Source organism: Rhea pennata, chromosome 10 (genome assembly GCF_028389875.1).
Source record: "Rhea pennata isolate bPtePen1 chromosome 10, bPtePen1.pri, whole genome shotgun sequence".
Taxonomy (NCBI): domain Eukaryota; kingdom Metazoa; phylum Chordata; class Aves; order Rheiformes; family Rheidae; genus Rhea; species Rhea pennata.
Window position 1 is genome coordinate 719,524 of NC_084672.1, and position 12,186 is coordinate 731,709.

The 12,186-nt window shown below is 68.0% G+C and overlaps 1 protein-coding gene across 3 annotated transcripts in view; it reads left to right on the forward strand.

The window, feature by feature from the left end:
- The window catches only part of RASGRF1 (Ras protein specific guanine nucleotide releasing factor 1), a 30,696-nt gene that overhangs the window by 11,671 nt on the left and 6,839 nt on the right, over positions 1–12,186 (forward strand). The window contains exons 3-17 of one of the 3 annotated variants that reach the window (XM_062583713.1): positions 59–206; positions 2,468–2,560; positions 2,677–2,930; positions 6,448–6,527; positions 7,056–7,249; positions 7,327–7,436; positions 7,935–8,053; positions 8,363–8,523; positions 9,226–9,289; positions 10,058–10,194; positions 10,461–10,543; positions 10,850–10,856; positions 11,018–11,298; positions 11,437–11,807; positions 11,990–12,115. In XM_062583713.1, coding sequence (XP_062439697.1) covers positions 59–206; positions 2,468–2,560; positions 2,677–2,930; positions 6,448–6,527; positions 7,056–7,249; positions 7,327–7,436; positions 7,935–8,053; positions 8,363–8,523; positions 9,226–9,289; positions 10,058–10,194; positions 10,461–10,543; positions 10,850–10,856; positions 11,018–11,298; positions 11,437–11,807; positions 11,990–12,115 — 2,228 coding nt within the window. Of the gene's footprint in view, positions 1–58; positions 207–2,467; positions 2,561–2,676; positions 2,931–6,447; positions 6,528–7,055; positions 7,286–7,326; positions 7,437–7,934; positions 8,054–8,362; positions 8,524–9,225; positions 9,290–10,057; positions 10,195–10,460; positions 10,544–10,849; positions 10,857–11,017; positions 11,299–11,436; positions 11,808–11,989; positions 12,116–12,186 lie in introns of all 3 variants that reach the window. The other 2 variants (XM_062583712.1, XM_062583714.1) reach the window with 2 other exon arrangements.

The following is a 12,186-nucleotide window of genomic DNA, read 5'->3' on the forward strand; positions in this document are numbered from 1 at the left end:
GGGGCTGCACAGGGGCTGCGCGGGGCCGGAGCGCGCTGACGGCGGCGCGGGCTCACAGTTACAGGAACCTGGCTACGGAGCACGAGGCTTTGATGCAGAAGTACCTCCATTTACTCCAGATCGTGGAAACAGAGAAGACTGTTGCCAAGCAACTTAGACAACAGATCGAGGACGGGGAAATTGAGATCGAGCGCCTGAAAGCCGAGGTGAGGAGCGGGGCCAGGGGCGGGCTCGGGAAGCGCCGGGAAAGGCCCCGTCGCCGGTCCCCTGCTTCGGAGGTGGGTGGTGGGGGAGAGATGGAGACTCCTTGGTTTTTGCCCACTTTATTTTTAGCGTGGGTGACGTGGTAGGACACCCCGCTCTGTGCTGCCTCGCTGGCATTAAAGCCAGCCGGGTAGCCCAAAGGCAGGGGAGCGAAAGGGAAGAAAGAGGCACCCGCATCGCCCCGGGGCCCCGTGGGCCTCCCCGGGAGGAGAGCAGCTTCGCGGGAGGGCCGGGTGCCGCCGGCCGCGCGCTCGGCCGAGCGGCGTCCCCGACGCTGCCCCGCGCCGGCAGCACGCGCCGCGCCGCGCCGGCTCCCTCGCCTTGCTAGACACGAGCGCGGCCGTTTCCCCGTGCCGAAACGGCGCGTGCTGGGAGCCGGCCTAATTACGGCCCGTTCCTGCTCTTAGTCCGGCCTGGGTCAAGTTTTCAGTCGTGCTTCTGCACCGGGGTTAAGGCATCGGTGCTGCCTATTGACGCTTCCAGTCGAGAAAAAGCAGGAGGCGCGTACGGACCCGGGAGCCAGCGGAGGGCTTACGGATTGAAACGCGGGCAGCCGATAATCCAGGGCCTGGCAAAGGGCTGCAGTTAATTAGCATTTTCCTGTGCTCAAATACATTTGACTTCACCTTGTGTTGGGATTTTTTATTTTTCTCCTCTGCATTCTTTGAAGTAGAGATCAGATAATCAGCTTCTCCTTTAAAGTGCAAATTTTGATTACTCGATTAAAAAAAAAGAAAACATAGAGCAATATAAACAAAAAAAAAAATACAAAATGCAGCCCTTTTGGCTGATAAATAGGCAGCACGGGAAACAGCTGAAGCCTCAGTCCCATCCCTGGGAAGAGTCATTTCCAGCCATTAGCTGATAGGGACTCCACAATAATTTCATTTAGTTTTAAATAAGCTGTGTTTGACGAGCCCTAATCGTTAATTAATTAGGGCCTCGCACCGGGGCGCGGCCGGAGCAGCCCCTACCTGCGTCCGCCCTCTCCAGGCGACCGTGTCCCGTCCTCGTCTCGTCTCCTTTCCAGCAGTTCAGACACCGAGGAAGCAGCACGCGCTCCAGCTGCCTCACGATTGCTATTGCTCTCAATTCCCAGCGTAGCTTAGAAGCAGGATTCCCGTGCTGAAACATGTCTTAATTAAAACTTTCCTTTTGTTTCTTCCCTTCTCTCCAAAACTGGACTTTTTTTCCCCCGGGAAAGTACTCTTTGAGAGTTGTTTTCATTATTTTCTGTCGAATCAAAGTTCACGCTTTTCCTGGTTTTATTTTTCAAATGGGACGTTTTCCTTTTTTCCTCTTTCTTCCCCTTTCCTGTGGCTTTAGAAACGGTTCAAGTGGGGCGGAGGGTGAGAGAAGGAGCGGGGAGAAGGGGGAGGCGCCGCACAGCAGGAATTCAAATCCTCCGAACCAGGGGGGGTCAAGCAAACGTGCTGGAAAGCTGGGACTAACTCAGAGTTCGTCCCTGCCTGCAAGCTCTGGGGTGAAAACGCCTTCAGATTTCCCTGCCGCTTGCTTTCCGCCCGTTCTTCGTCCGCTCGCCCGCGCGGGCTCTGGGGGAGCAGCGCGTGGTGCCGGCAGCGTGCCCGGCCGCAGCGGTGCAGCCGCCGCTCGGAGGGGCGAGCGCGCCGAGCCCCCCTCGCCGACGCGTCTCTCGCTCGGGTCCCCTCGCGACGTCTCCTCGAGGGCAGAGTCGGCCCCGCGCGTCGCCGCACGTGTGGCTGAACGCGGAGCCGCTCCGCTGTCCCAGCCCCTGCGCCAGGAGCCCAGGAGCCCGTGCACCCACGCGCCCCCACGCTCACGCACCCCCGCACCCAGGAGCCCCCGAACCCCTGCGCCTACGAGCCCACGCGCCCCTGTGCCCATGCACCCACGCGCTCATGCGCCCACGAGCCCCTGCGCCCATGAGCCCCCGCGCCCACGAGCCCGCGCGCCCCTGCAGACCCATGCCCATGCGCCCCCGCGCCCCCACGCTCACGCACCCCCGCATCCAGGAGCCCCCGAACCCCCGCGCCCACGAGCCCGCGCGCCCCCGCAGCCCCATGCCCATGCACCCACGCGCCCCCACGCTCACGCACCCCCACACCCAGGAGCCCCCGAACCCCCGCGCCCACGAGCCCGCGCGCCCCCGCAGCCCCATGCCCACGCGCCCCCGCGCCCATGCACCCACGCGCCCCCGCGCCCCCGCGCTCTGTGCCTGCAGATCGCCGCCCTGCTCAAGGACAACGAGCGCATCCAGTCCGGCCAGGGCAGCGCGCCCGGCGACGACGACAGCGACATCAGGAAGATCAAGAAGGTCGGTGGCGGGCGCGCGAGGCCGGGCCGGAGGGCGCGCCGGAGCGTGCTGCGGCTGGCGCAGCGCCGCGGGCGTCCCGCGCCGTGCCGGCCGCGCACCGCCGCTCGTCCCCGCAGGTGCAGAGCTTCCTGCGCGGCTGGCTCTGCCGGCGGAAGTGGAAGACGATCATCCAGGACTACATCAGGTCGCCGCACGCCGACAGCATGCGCAAGAGGAACCAGGTGGTGTTCAGCATGCTGGAGGCCGAGGCCGAGTACGTGCAGCAGCTGCACATCCTGGTCAACAACTTCCTGCGGCCCCTGCGCATGGCCGCCAGCTCCAAGAAGCCGCCCATCACCCACGACGACGTCAGCAGCATCTTCCTCAACAGGTGAGCACGCGGCGAGGGCAGGGTGGTGCCCGCGGGCCCGGGGGCAGCCTGTGGGCGCCGCTGGGGCTGGGGGTGAGGGGGCGGGTGGCACCTCTCCCACGGCACGCCGGAGCCGCCCCGGCGCGCGCGGGGACGCATCGCTCGGCGCCAGCTCGGGCAGAGCTGAGACGGTGCCACGTGCGTCACCAGCACTCGCCAGGCTCAGCAGCGCCTGCGCCCGCCGGGTCCCACGGCAGCACGGGCACGGCGGCGAGCCCGGTCGGTCCGACCTGGGGCTGCGGGGCCAGGGGTGCGTCGTCGTCGGGGAGCAGAGCCGGCCACCGCGGCCCCGGGTGCATGGTACTGCATGGCCGTGGGGTGCAGGGCCCTCACGGTGTGGGAACGTCATGGGGCAGAGCAGCCCCGGCAGCCGCGGGTGCACGGCGCCGCACCGCCGTGGGGCGCAGGGCCCGTCATTGCACGGGAGCGTCGTGGGGCAGAGCAGCCCCGGCAGCCCCGGGTGCACGGCGCCGCACCGCCGTGGGGTGCAGGGCCCGTCATTGCACGGGAGCGTCGTGGGGCAGAGCAGCCCCGGCAGCCGCGGGTGCATGGTGCCGCACCGCCGTGGGGTGCAGGGCCCGTCATTGCACGGGAGCGTCGTGGGGCAGAGCAGCCCCGGCAGCCCCGGGTGCACGGCGCCGCACCGCCGTGGGGTGCAGGGCCCGTCATTGCACGGGAGCGTCGTGGGGCAGAGCAGCCCCGGCAGCCCCGGGTGCACGGTGCCGCACCGCCGTGGGGTGCAGGGCCCGTCATTGCACGGGAGCGTCGTGGGGCAGAGCAGCCCCGGCAGCCCCGGGTGCACGGTGCCGCACCGCCGTGGGGTGCAGGGCCCGTCATTGCACGGGAGCGTCGTGGGGCAGAGCAGCCCCGGCAGCCCCGGGTGCACGGTGCCGCACCGCCGTGGGGTGCAGGGCCCGTCATTGCACGGGAGCGTCGTGGGGCAGAGCAGCCCCGGCAGCCGCGGGTGCACGGTGCCGCACCGCCGTGGGCCGCAGGGCCCGTCATTGCACGGGAGCGTCGTGGGGCAGAGCAGCCCCGGCAGCCCCGGGTGCACGGTGCCGCACCGCCGTGGGGCGCAGGGCCCGTCATTGCACGGGAGCGTCGTGGGGCAGAGCAGCCCCGGCAGCCCCGGGTGCACGGTGCCGCACCGCCGTGGGCCGCAGGGCCCGTCATTGCACGGGAGCGTCGTGGGGCAGAGCAGCCCCGGCAGCCCCGGGTGCACGGTACCGCACCGCCGTGGGGCGCAGGGCCCGTCATTGCACGGGAGCGTCGTGGGGCAGAGCAGCCCCGGCAGCCCCGGGTGCACGGCGCCGCACCGCCGTGGGGTGCAGGGCCCGTCATTGCACGGGAGCGTCGTGGGGCAGAGCAGCCCCGGCAGCCCCGGGTGCACGGTACCGCACCGCCGTGGGCCGCAGGGCCCGTCATTGCACGGGAGCGTCGTGGGGCAGAGCAGCCCCGGCAGCCCCGGGTGCACGGTGCCGCACCGCCGTGGGGTGCAGGGCCCGTCATTGCACGGGAGCGTCGTGGGGCAGAGCAGCCCCGGCAGCCCCGGGTGCACGGCGCCGCACCGCCGTGGGGTGCACGGCCCGTCATTGCACGGGAGCGTCGTGGGGCAGAGCAGCCCCGGCAGCCCCGGGTGCACGGCGCCGCACCGCCGTGGGGTGCAGGGCCCGTCATTGCACGGGAGCGTCGTGGGGCAGAGCAGCCCCGGCAGCCCCGGGTGCACGGTACCGCACCGCCGTGGGGTGCAGGGCCCGTCATTGCACGGGAGCGTCGTGGGGCAGAGCAGCCCCGGCAGCCCCGGGTGCACGGTGCCGCACCGCCGTGGGGCGCAGGGCCCGTCATTGCACGGGAGCGTCGTGGGGCAGAGCAGCCCCGGCAGCCCCGGGTGCACGGTGCAGCACCGCCGTGGGGCGCAGGGCCCGTCATTGCACGGGAGCGTCGTGGGGCAGAGCAGCCCCGGCAGCCCCGGGTGCACGGTGCCGCACCGCCGTGGGGTGCAGGGCCCGTCATTGCACGGGAGCGTCGTGGGGCAGAGCAGCCCCGGCAGCCCCGGGTGCACGGTGCCGCACCGCCGTGGGGTGCAGGGCCCGTCATTGCACGGGAGCGTCGTGGGGCAGAGCAGCCCCGGCAGCCCCGGGTGCACGGTGCCGCACCGCCGTGGGGCGCAGGGCCCGTCATTGCACGGGAGCGTCGTGGGGCAGAGCAGCCCCGGCAGCCCCGGGTGCACGGTGCCGCACCGCCGTGGGGTGCACGGCCCGTCATTGCACGGGAGCGTCGTGGGGCAGAGCAGCCCCGGCAGCCGCGGGTGCACGGTGCCGCACCGCCGTGGGGTGCAGGGCCCGTCATTGCACGGGAGCGTCGTGGGGCAGAGCAGCCCCGGCAGCCCCGGGTGCACGGTGCCGCACCGCCGTGGGGTGCAGGGCCCGTCATTGCACGGGAGCGTCGTGGGGCAGAGCAGCCCCGGCAGCCCCGGGTGCACGGTGCCGCACCGCCGTGGGGTGCAGGGCCCGTCATTGCACGGGAGCGTCGTGGGGCAGAGCAGCCCCGGCAGCCCCGGGTGCACGGTGCCGCACCGCCGTGGGGTGCAGGGCCCGTCATTGCACGGGAGCGTCGTGGGGCAGAGCAGCCCCGGCAGCCCCGGGTGCACGGTGCCGCACCGCCGTGGGGCGCAGGGCCGCCGCTGCACGGCGTGGCAGCTCCTGCCCTGGCCTCTGCCCGCCACGCGCCCGTGCGAGCGTGCCCCGGGCCGGCTTTCGGTGCCCCGCCGGCCCCGCCGGTCCTTGTGCGAAGGGTTTGGCTAATCCTTACTGCGCTGTCCCAGCAAGCCGCGGCCGGCTTCGAAGGGCAGCGGAGAGCAATGCGTCTGCAGGGCCCAAAGCGTTTGCGGGGCGTGAGGAGCCCTGCGACGGCCCGGGGGGAGCCGGGGGCCGCCCGGGAGGCGCAGCGATCGCGCCGGGCTCCAGCCCGCCGGGGCACGAGGCAGGGGAGGCGCCCGGGGCGCGCAGGGGTGATCTGCCGACTGCCGGAAGCCGGCCGGACCCGCCGCCTCGCTGTCGGCGGGCGGAGGTGAGCGGCGGGTCCGGCTGCCGTCGCGCGTGGCCGAAGGGAGCAGGAGCGGTACCCGAGGGCAAAGCCCGGCTACCGTCCAGCCGCGGCGGGGGGAGCGGGGGTGCGCCCGGCGCTGGGCACCGAGCCCCCGGCGCGCTTTGGCCGCCTTCGCGGCCCCTCTCCGCCAAGGGGGCCGGAGGGCGAGGGCTCTTCTGCCGGCGGGGAGGGCGGCTTCGGGGCCGGAGAGGAGCCGGCGCGCGCCCGCGGCTCGTTTGCGGGCGCGCGCCTGGAGCAGCGCTCACGGCACAGCCGCGCTCCTGCCGGAGCTCCTTGGCTTCCTCCTGCCCCTCCCGGGGGATAGCTTCCTTGGTTACTCCTGCTTTGCTTCTTGTTCATCTGCCTCTTCCCCTCTTGGTTTTTCCTTCAGTGAAACAATCATGTTCTTGCACCAAATCTTTTACCAAGGCCTGAAAGCAAGAATATCCAGCTGGCCGACGCTCGTGCTGGGTGAGTGCGTGACGCCTCTTCGGCGCGTTTCGTTCTCCGCGCTCTGGTCCAAACCCTGCCGGTGCTGTTCTTCCCCACGAAACTTCGCGGGCCTTCTTGCTGCTCGGCTGTAGCAGCGAAACGCGTTGCACGGAGCGCTGCCGGCAGCCTCCGCGAGGCTTATTAGCGTCGCTCGCAGAGGCAAGGACCAGCTCAAAAAGGACGGGAAGGAGAACAGCTCCTCGGGGTTCCTAATTCTGCACGCTAGCGAAAGGGCGCTGCTCTGTGCCCGGGAAACTGTTCTGGTGCCGAGAGCATCGGAGCGTTGTCGGGCAGATCCTGCTGTGGTTGGTGGCACAGTAGACGTCGGGAGGTGCCCGCCGGGTACCTTGTCCCTGCGGGAGCGGAGCCCCGACCGGGGCCGGTGTCTGGGGCAGCCAGGCGGTGCGGACGCGGGGCCCGTGGGCGAGGGCGGCGGGGCCGGCCGGGCGCGGGGCGCGGGCTCGGAGCGGCGCGTTAACCTCCGCGCCGCGGCCTGTCTGCTCGCAGCCGACCTCTTTGACATCCTGCTGCCCATGCTGAACATCTACCAGGAGTTCGTGAGGAACCACCAGTACAGCCTGCAGATCCTGGCGCACTGCAAGCAGAACCGCGACTTCGACAAGCTGCTGAAGCACTACGAGGCCAAGCCGGACTGCGAGGAGAGGACCCTGGAGACCTTCCTGACCTACCCCATGTTCCAGGTGACCGCCGGCGCCCGGCCGCGGGACGGCGGGACGGTGGGGACGCGGGCGCCTCACCGGCGCTCCCCGCCGCGCAGATCCCCAGGTACATCCTGACGCTGCACGAGCTGCTGGCTCACACCCCGCACGAGCACGTGGAGAGGAACAGCCTGGATTACGCCAAGTCCAAGCTGGAGGAGCTGTCCAGGTGAGACCGCGGCCAAGATCTCCCCCTTCCCGAGACTTTCCCCAGCAGGCCACGAAACCAGGCAGCGTGGCTAGGATGGAGCAAAATTGCCCAAAGCTGCCCAGCCCCGAGGCCGTTCACGAGAAGAAGCCCCGTCCCCTTCTCTGTTCCTCGCGGACCGGGACACTATGGTGAACTTGGGACGTTCCCATTTGGTGAAGAGGGGGAAACCGTCCGCCCTGACTCCGCATCCTGTGATTTCCCAGCTAGGACAGAAATGCAAGACGCATATGCGCTTCAGTGCTTGGAAACCTGGCAGGATGGTCCAGGCTGATTTGCAGGGTATCTCCCGAGCTCTGGCGTGCGCCTTTATTTATACAGATGAACATACTAATTTTCTGGATATTCCTTCATTTTTGATCTTACCTAAAGCAGCGCCTCCGGTGTGTTAAGAGGCATCTGCTGGGAAGAGTCCTGCAAATTTCATCCAGGCTCTGATGTGCTCTTCTCCTCCTTTAGGATAATGCACGATGAAGTCAGTGAGACGGAAAACATCCGAAAAAATCTGGCAATTGAGAGGATGATTATTGAAGGATGTGAAATTCTGCTGGACACCAGCCAGACCTTTGTGAGACAAGGTACCGTGCCGCCGTCGCTTCTCCCACGGTTAGCCAAAGCCCGGCGGAGCCCCGTCCTTCTCCGTGCCGCTCCGTCCGCGGCACGGCGCGGCGAGCTGCAAAATTAGAAAATACACCCCGTTTTTCATTTCCCTCTGCTCCGAAGCTCCCGGCGCGCGGCAGCTCCGGTGCCGTGTCGCAGGCGGGGGCGGGTGCTGGGGGCTTCCCGCCCCCGGCCCAGCTCTGTGCCGGAGCGGCGCGCGGCCGGGTTGGGATGGGACGGGTCGGGTCGGGACGGGTCGGGACGGGAACGGCGCTCCTCTCTCGCAGGGTCGCTCATCCAAGTGCCCATGTCGGAGAAGGGGAAGATTACGCGGGGGCGGCTGGGCTCGCTCTCGCTGAGGAAGGAGGGCGAGAGGCAGTGCTTCCTCTTCTCCAAGCACCTGATCATCTGCACCCGCGGCTCCGGGGGCAAGCTGCACTTGACCAAGGTGCGAGCCTCTCCCGCCTCGTCCCGGCTCTCGGTGCCCCTTCAACTCCCCAGCTTTAGCGTAGGCTGCCTTCCGAAGGGCAATGCAGGTTTGAGGGTGGTCAACGTTTTTGGCCAATTTCAAGCTTGCAATTGCAGCCTGGGCTTGTACATAACACTGCGAGGCTTCTCGAGGCCGTTCCCAAGACTCACGCTCTCGTTGGTGGAAGTTTTGCGGTTAATTGAGCAAGAATCTTAGAGAAATTGTTCATTACTGGCATTAAATTACCAGTTTGAAAAATTACAGTCCATGGTGACGAGTTGATAATTACAACAACAGACTTTGGGGAAATTTAATTTAAAGCTCATATTAAATAATTTATAAACAAATTCGTCGATCAGTTATACAAGGGAAATTGCAATATCCTAGCACTTAGTGACTGCTTTTCTGCCCGCCAGAGCACCGGCTGCGCTGCCGGGGGGTGCGTGCAGCAGCACCAAGCCTTCGCGCGCGGGAACGGGGGGCCCGGCGCGGGAACGGGGGCCCCGGCACGGGAACGGGGGCCGGCGCAGCCGTGGTCGGACCGCGGTGGCCTGGCCGGAGGAGCCGGGAGGCTGCAGCCCTCCTCCTCCTCATCATCCTTGGCGTGCGGGGTGCGCGCGTGCCGGCGCACGCTCGGGGCTCGTCTCTGCGGCGCCGTGACCCTGGCTCCCGTCCCCCCAGAACGGCGTCATCTCCCTCATCGACTGCACCCTGGTAGAGGAGCAGGAGAGCACCGACGAGGACGGTAGGTGCCGGGGCGTCCGGGAACGCGCTGCTGCCGCGAGGGCCGGGTCTGAGCTCGGGACGGCGCGCGGAGCCGCCCTGGGCTCGCCCGCCAGACCGCCGGCGGCCCTGGGCGCAGGGAGGGGGTTCCCTCGCCCGCGCCCTCCCGTCCCCGCGCCGGCTCCGGGTGCCGCTCCTCCCTGGCTGGAGACGGCAGCGGACAGCCGACGCTGCGGCCTCGCTGGGGACCCTCGCGATTAGTCCGCAGGGCGTAAAACCAGCGCGGAGCAGCTCGCGGAGCCAATTCAAACACCAGATAGATTCAAGGAAGTCGTGATGTACTGGCTGGATTTAATTAAGTAAATTATTTACTGTGAGCAAAACACATGCACATCTAGGCAAATACAATCAGCCTAAGGCAGCCCGTGAACGTCAGGAAACCGTGCAGGGGTTCTCCAGCCGCTCCTGCTTCGTTACAGCTTTTGTCATAAAAAAGCGAGGGTTTCTACTTCTTGTCCTTATTAAAAGTTTTTGAGCAAAAATAATGCAGAGCTGGCTCCTCCCAGCGCCAGCCGGTGCTCCGGCGTGGGGCCAGCAGCACGGCCGCCCCGCTCCTGCGATGGGCAGGTCGCGTTTCCGAACGCAGAGCTTTGCCCAGCAAACCTGCCGTGTCCTTGCCATGAGCAACCTGCAGACCGCGACGAGCTTGCGAAACCCTTGCTAAAAGCTGTTCCGGAGGGAGGGCGTAAATCTTCCCAGAGTCACTGTGCTTGTTCTTTCTATGCCGAAGCAAAAGCATCCGGGCAAGACATAGACCATCTGGATTTCAAAATTGTGGTGGAGCCAAAAGATTCCTCGTCCTTTACGGTTATCCTGGTGGCGTCGTCCAGGCAGGAGAAGGCCGCGTGGACCAGCGACATCAGCCAGGTAGGACGGACGGAGCGGCCGCGGGGAGCGGGCGCAGGAGAGCGGCCGCGAAGTTCCCCTGCTCTGGTGTGGAAATTCCTGCCTCTGCCAGCGGCGCGCTTGCAGCCCCGCTCGGGCGGGCACGGCGGGTGCCCCCAGCAAGGACGCGTGCTGCCCGGGTGCAGACGCCGGCTCCCCTGGCCCCGCGCCGAGGGCGTCCGAGCGCTGCCCGGGGGAACGGGCCCGTCCTCCGGCAGCTTCCTCAGCCCCAGCCCTCGTGTTTCCAGTGCGTGGATAACATTCGCTGCAACGGCCTCATGATGAACGCCTTCGAGGAGAACTCCAAGGTCACCGTTCCCCAGATGATCAAGTAAGCGCGCCTGGCCCGGCTCCGGCGTGCGGCCGCCCCGACCTCCCCCGGCGCCCGGTGTCTCGGCTTGCGGCGGGACCGCAGACACGTGCTAGCGGTCGGGGCGGGCAAGGCCGCCCCGGAGGGCCGCCGGGTCCGCTGAGCCTGGCGGGTTTTGCTTTGCGCCTAGGGCAGCGCTTCGGCGCGCGGTTCCGAACGCGGGGGAGCGCGTCTTCGCGCGCGGGTGTCCCCCGGCGCCGGGCGGACGGGGGTCGGTCGCTTCGCTTCTGTTCTGCGAACGTCTGCCTGCTGAGCGCGGGGGAATAGCCGGACCGTGTCGGGGGCCGACCTCCTCGCTTTCCCCGCGAGCGTTCGCCCCGGGCGCCACGCGGGCACCCCCGTACCAGCGGCGCCGGGGAGCCTCGGCCCTGCGCCGCGCTGCCCGCCGCCTCCCGGGGACGCAGCTGGGCTGGGCGGCGCTGGCTTTCGTTCCAGGCTGGAACCACACATGTCTCGTTTCTCTGCAGGTCTGATGCCAGCTTGTATTGTGATGATGTTGACATTAGGTTCAGTAAAACGATGAATTCCTGCAAGGTCCTGCAGATCCGCTATGCAAGCGTGGAACGGCTCTTGGAGAGGCTGACGGACCTGCGGTTCCTGAGCATTGACTTTCTGAACACGTTTCTGCACTCGTACCGCGTGTTCACCACCGCCCTGGTCGTCCTCGACAAGCTCATCACGATCTACAAGAAGCCCATCAGCGCCATCCCCGCACGGTGAGGCCGCGCCGGGGCCGCCCGCGGCGCGCTCTGCCCCCGGCCGCTGCCCGGTGCGCGGCGGGGCGCGAGCCGCAGCGCAGAGCTCCTGCTGCCCGCCCTGCGTCTGCCTCACGGCTCGCCCCGTCTCCGATCCAGCTCCCTGGAGCTCCTGTTCGCGAACAGCCAGAACAGCAAGCTGCTCTACGGCGAGCCGCCCAAGTCCCCCAGGGCCAACCGCAAGTTCTCCTCTCCTCCCCCGCTCTCCATCAGCAAGTCCTCGTCCCCCAGCAGGAGGAGGAAGCTCTCGCTCAACATCCCCATCATCACGGGCGGGAAGGCGCTGGACCTCGCCGCCCTCAGCTGCTCCTCCAACGGCTACGCAAGCGTGTACTCCTCCATGGCGCCCTTCAGCAAGACGACTCTGGACATAAACAAACTCTACGTGTCCAGCAACTACCCCAATAAAATCGCCGACGAAGGGGAAGCGGCCTCGGACAAGCAGGAGGAGCCGCTCGGGAGCAAGCCGAGCGAGCCGCCGCGGGCCGGGGGTGAGCCGGAGCCTCCGGCGTGCGGAGGGGACGGCGCTGCCGCCGCGGAGCAGCCGCCGGGCGCCGCGCCCGCGGCTCCGGGGCAGCGCGGCCGAGCGGACGCGGGGCTGCGGCGCGCGCCTTCGCGGTGGCGGTCTCCCACGGGTTCCTCGTCCCCGCAGGCTCGGACGTCTCCGTCAGGGAAGAGTCTGACACTGACCCGAACCAGAGCGACGACGCGGAAGCCGAAGCCTCCCCGACAAAGTCCCCGACTACTCCGAAGTCCATCAAGTGCAAGAATCCGTCGGGTACGGCGCGCCTGCGGCCCGGGGCTCCGCGCGGGGCGCTCCTGCCGCGCGCGGAGTTAAGGCCGGGCGCG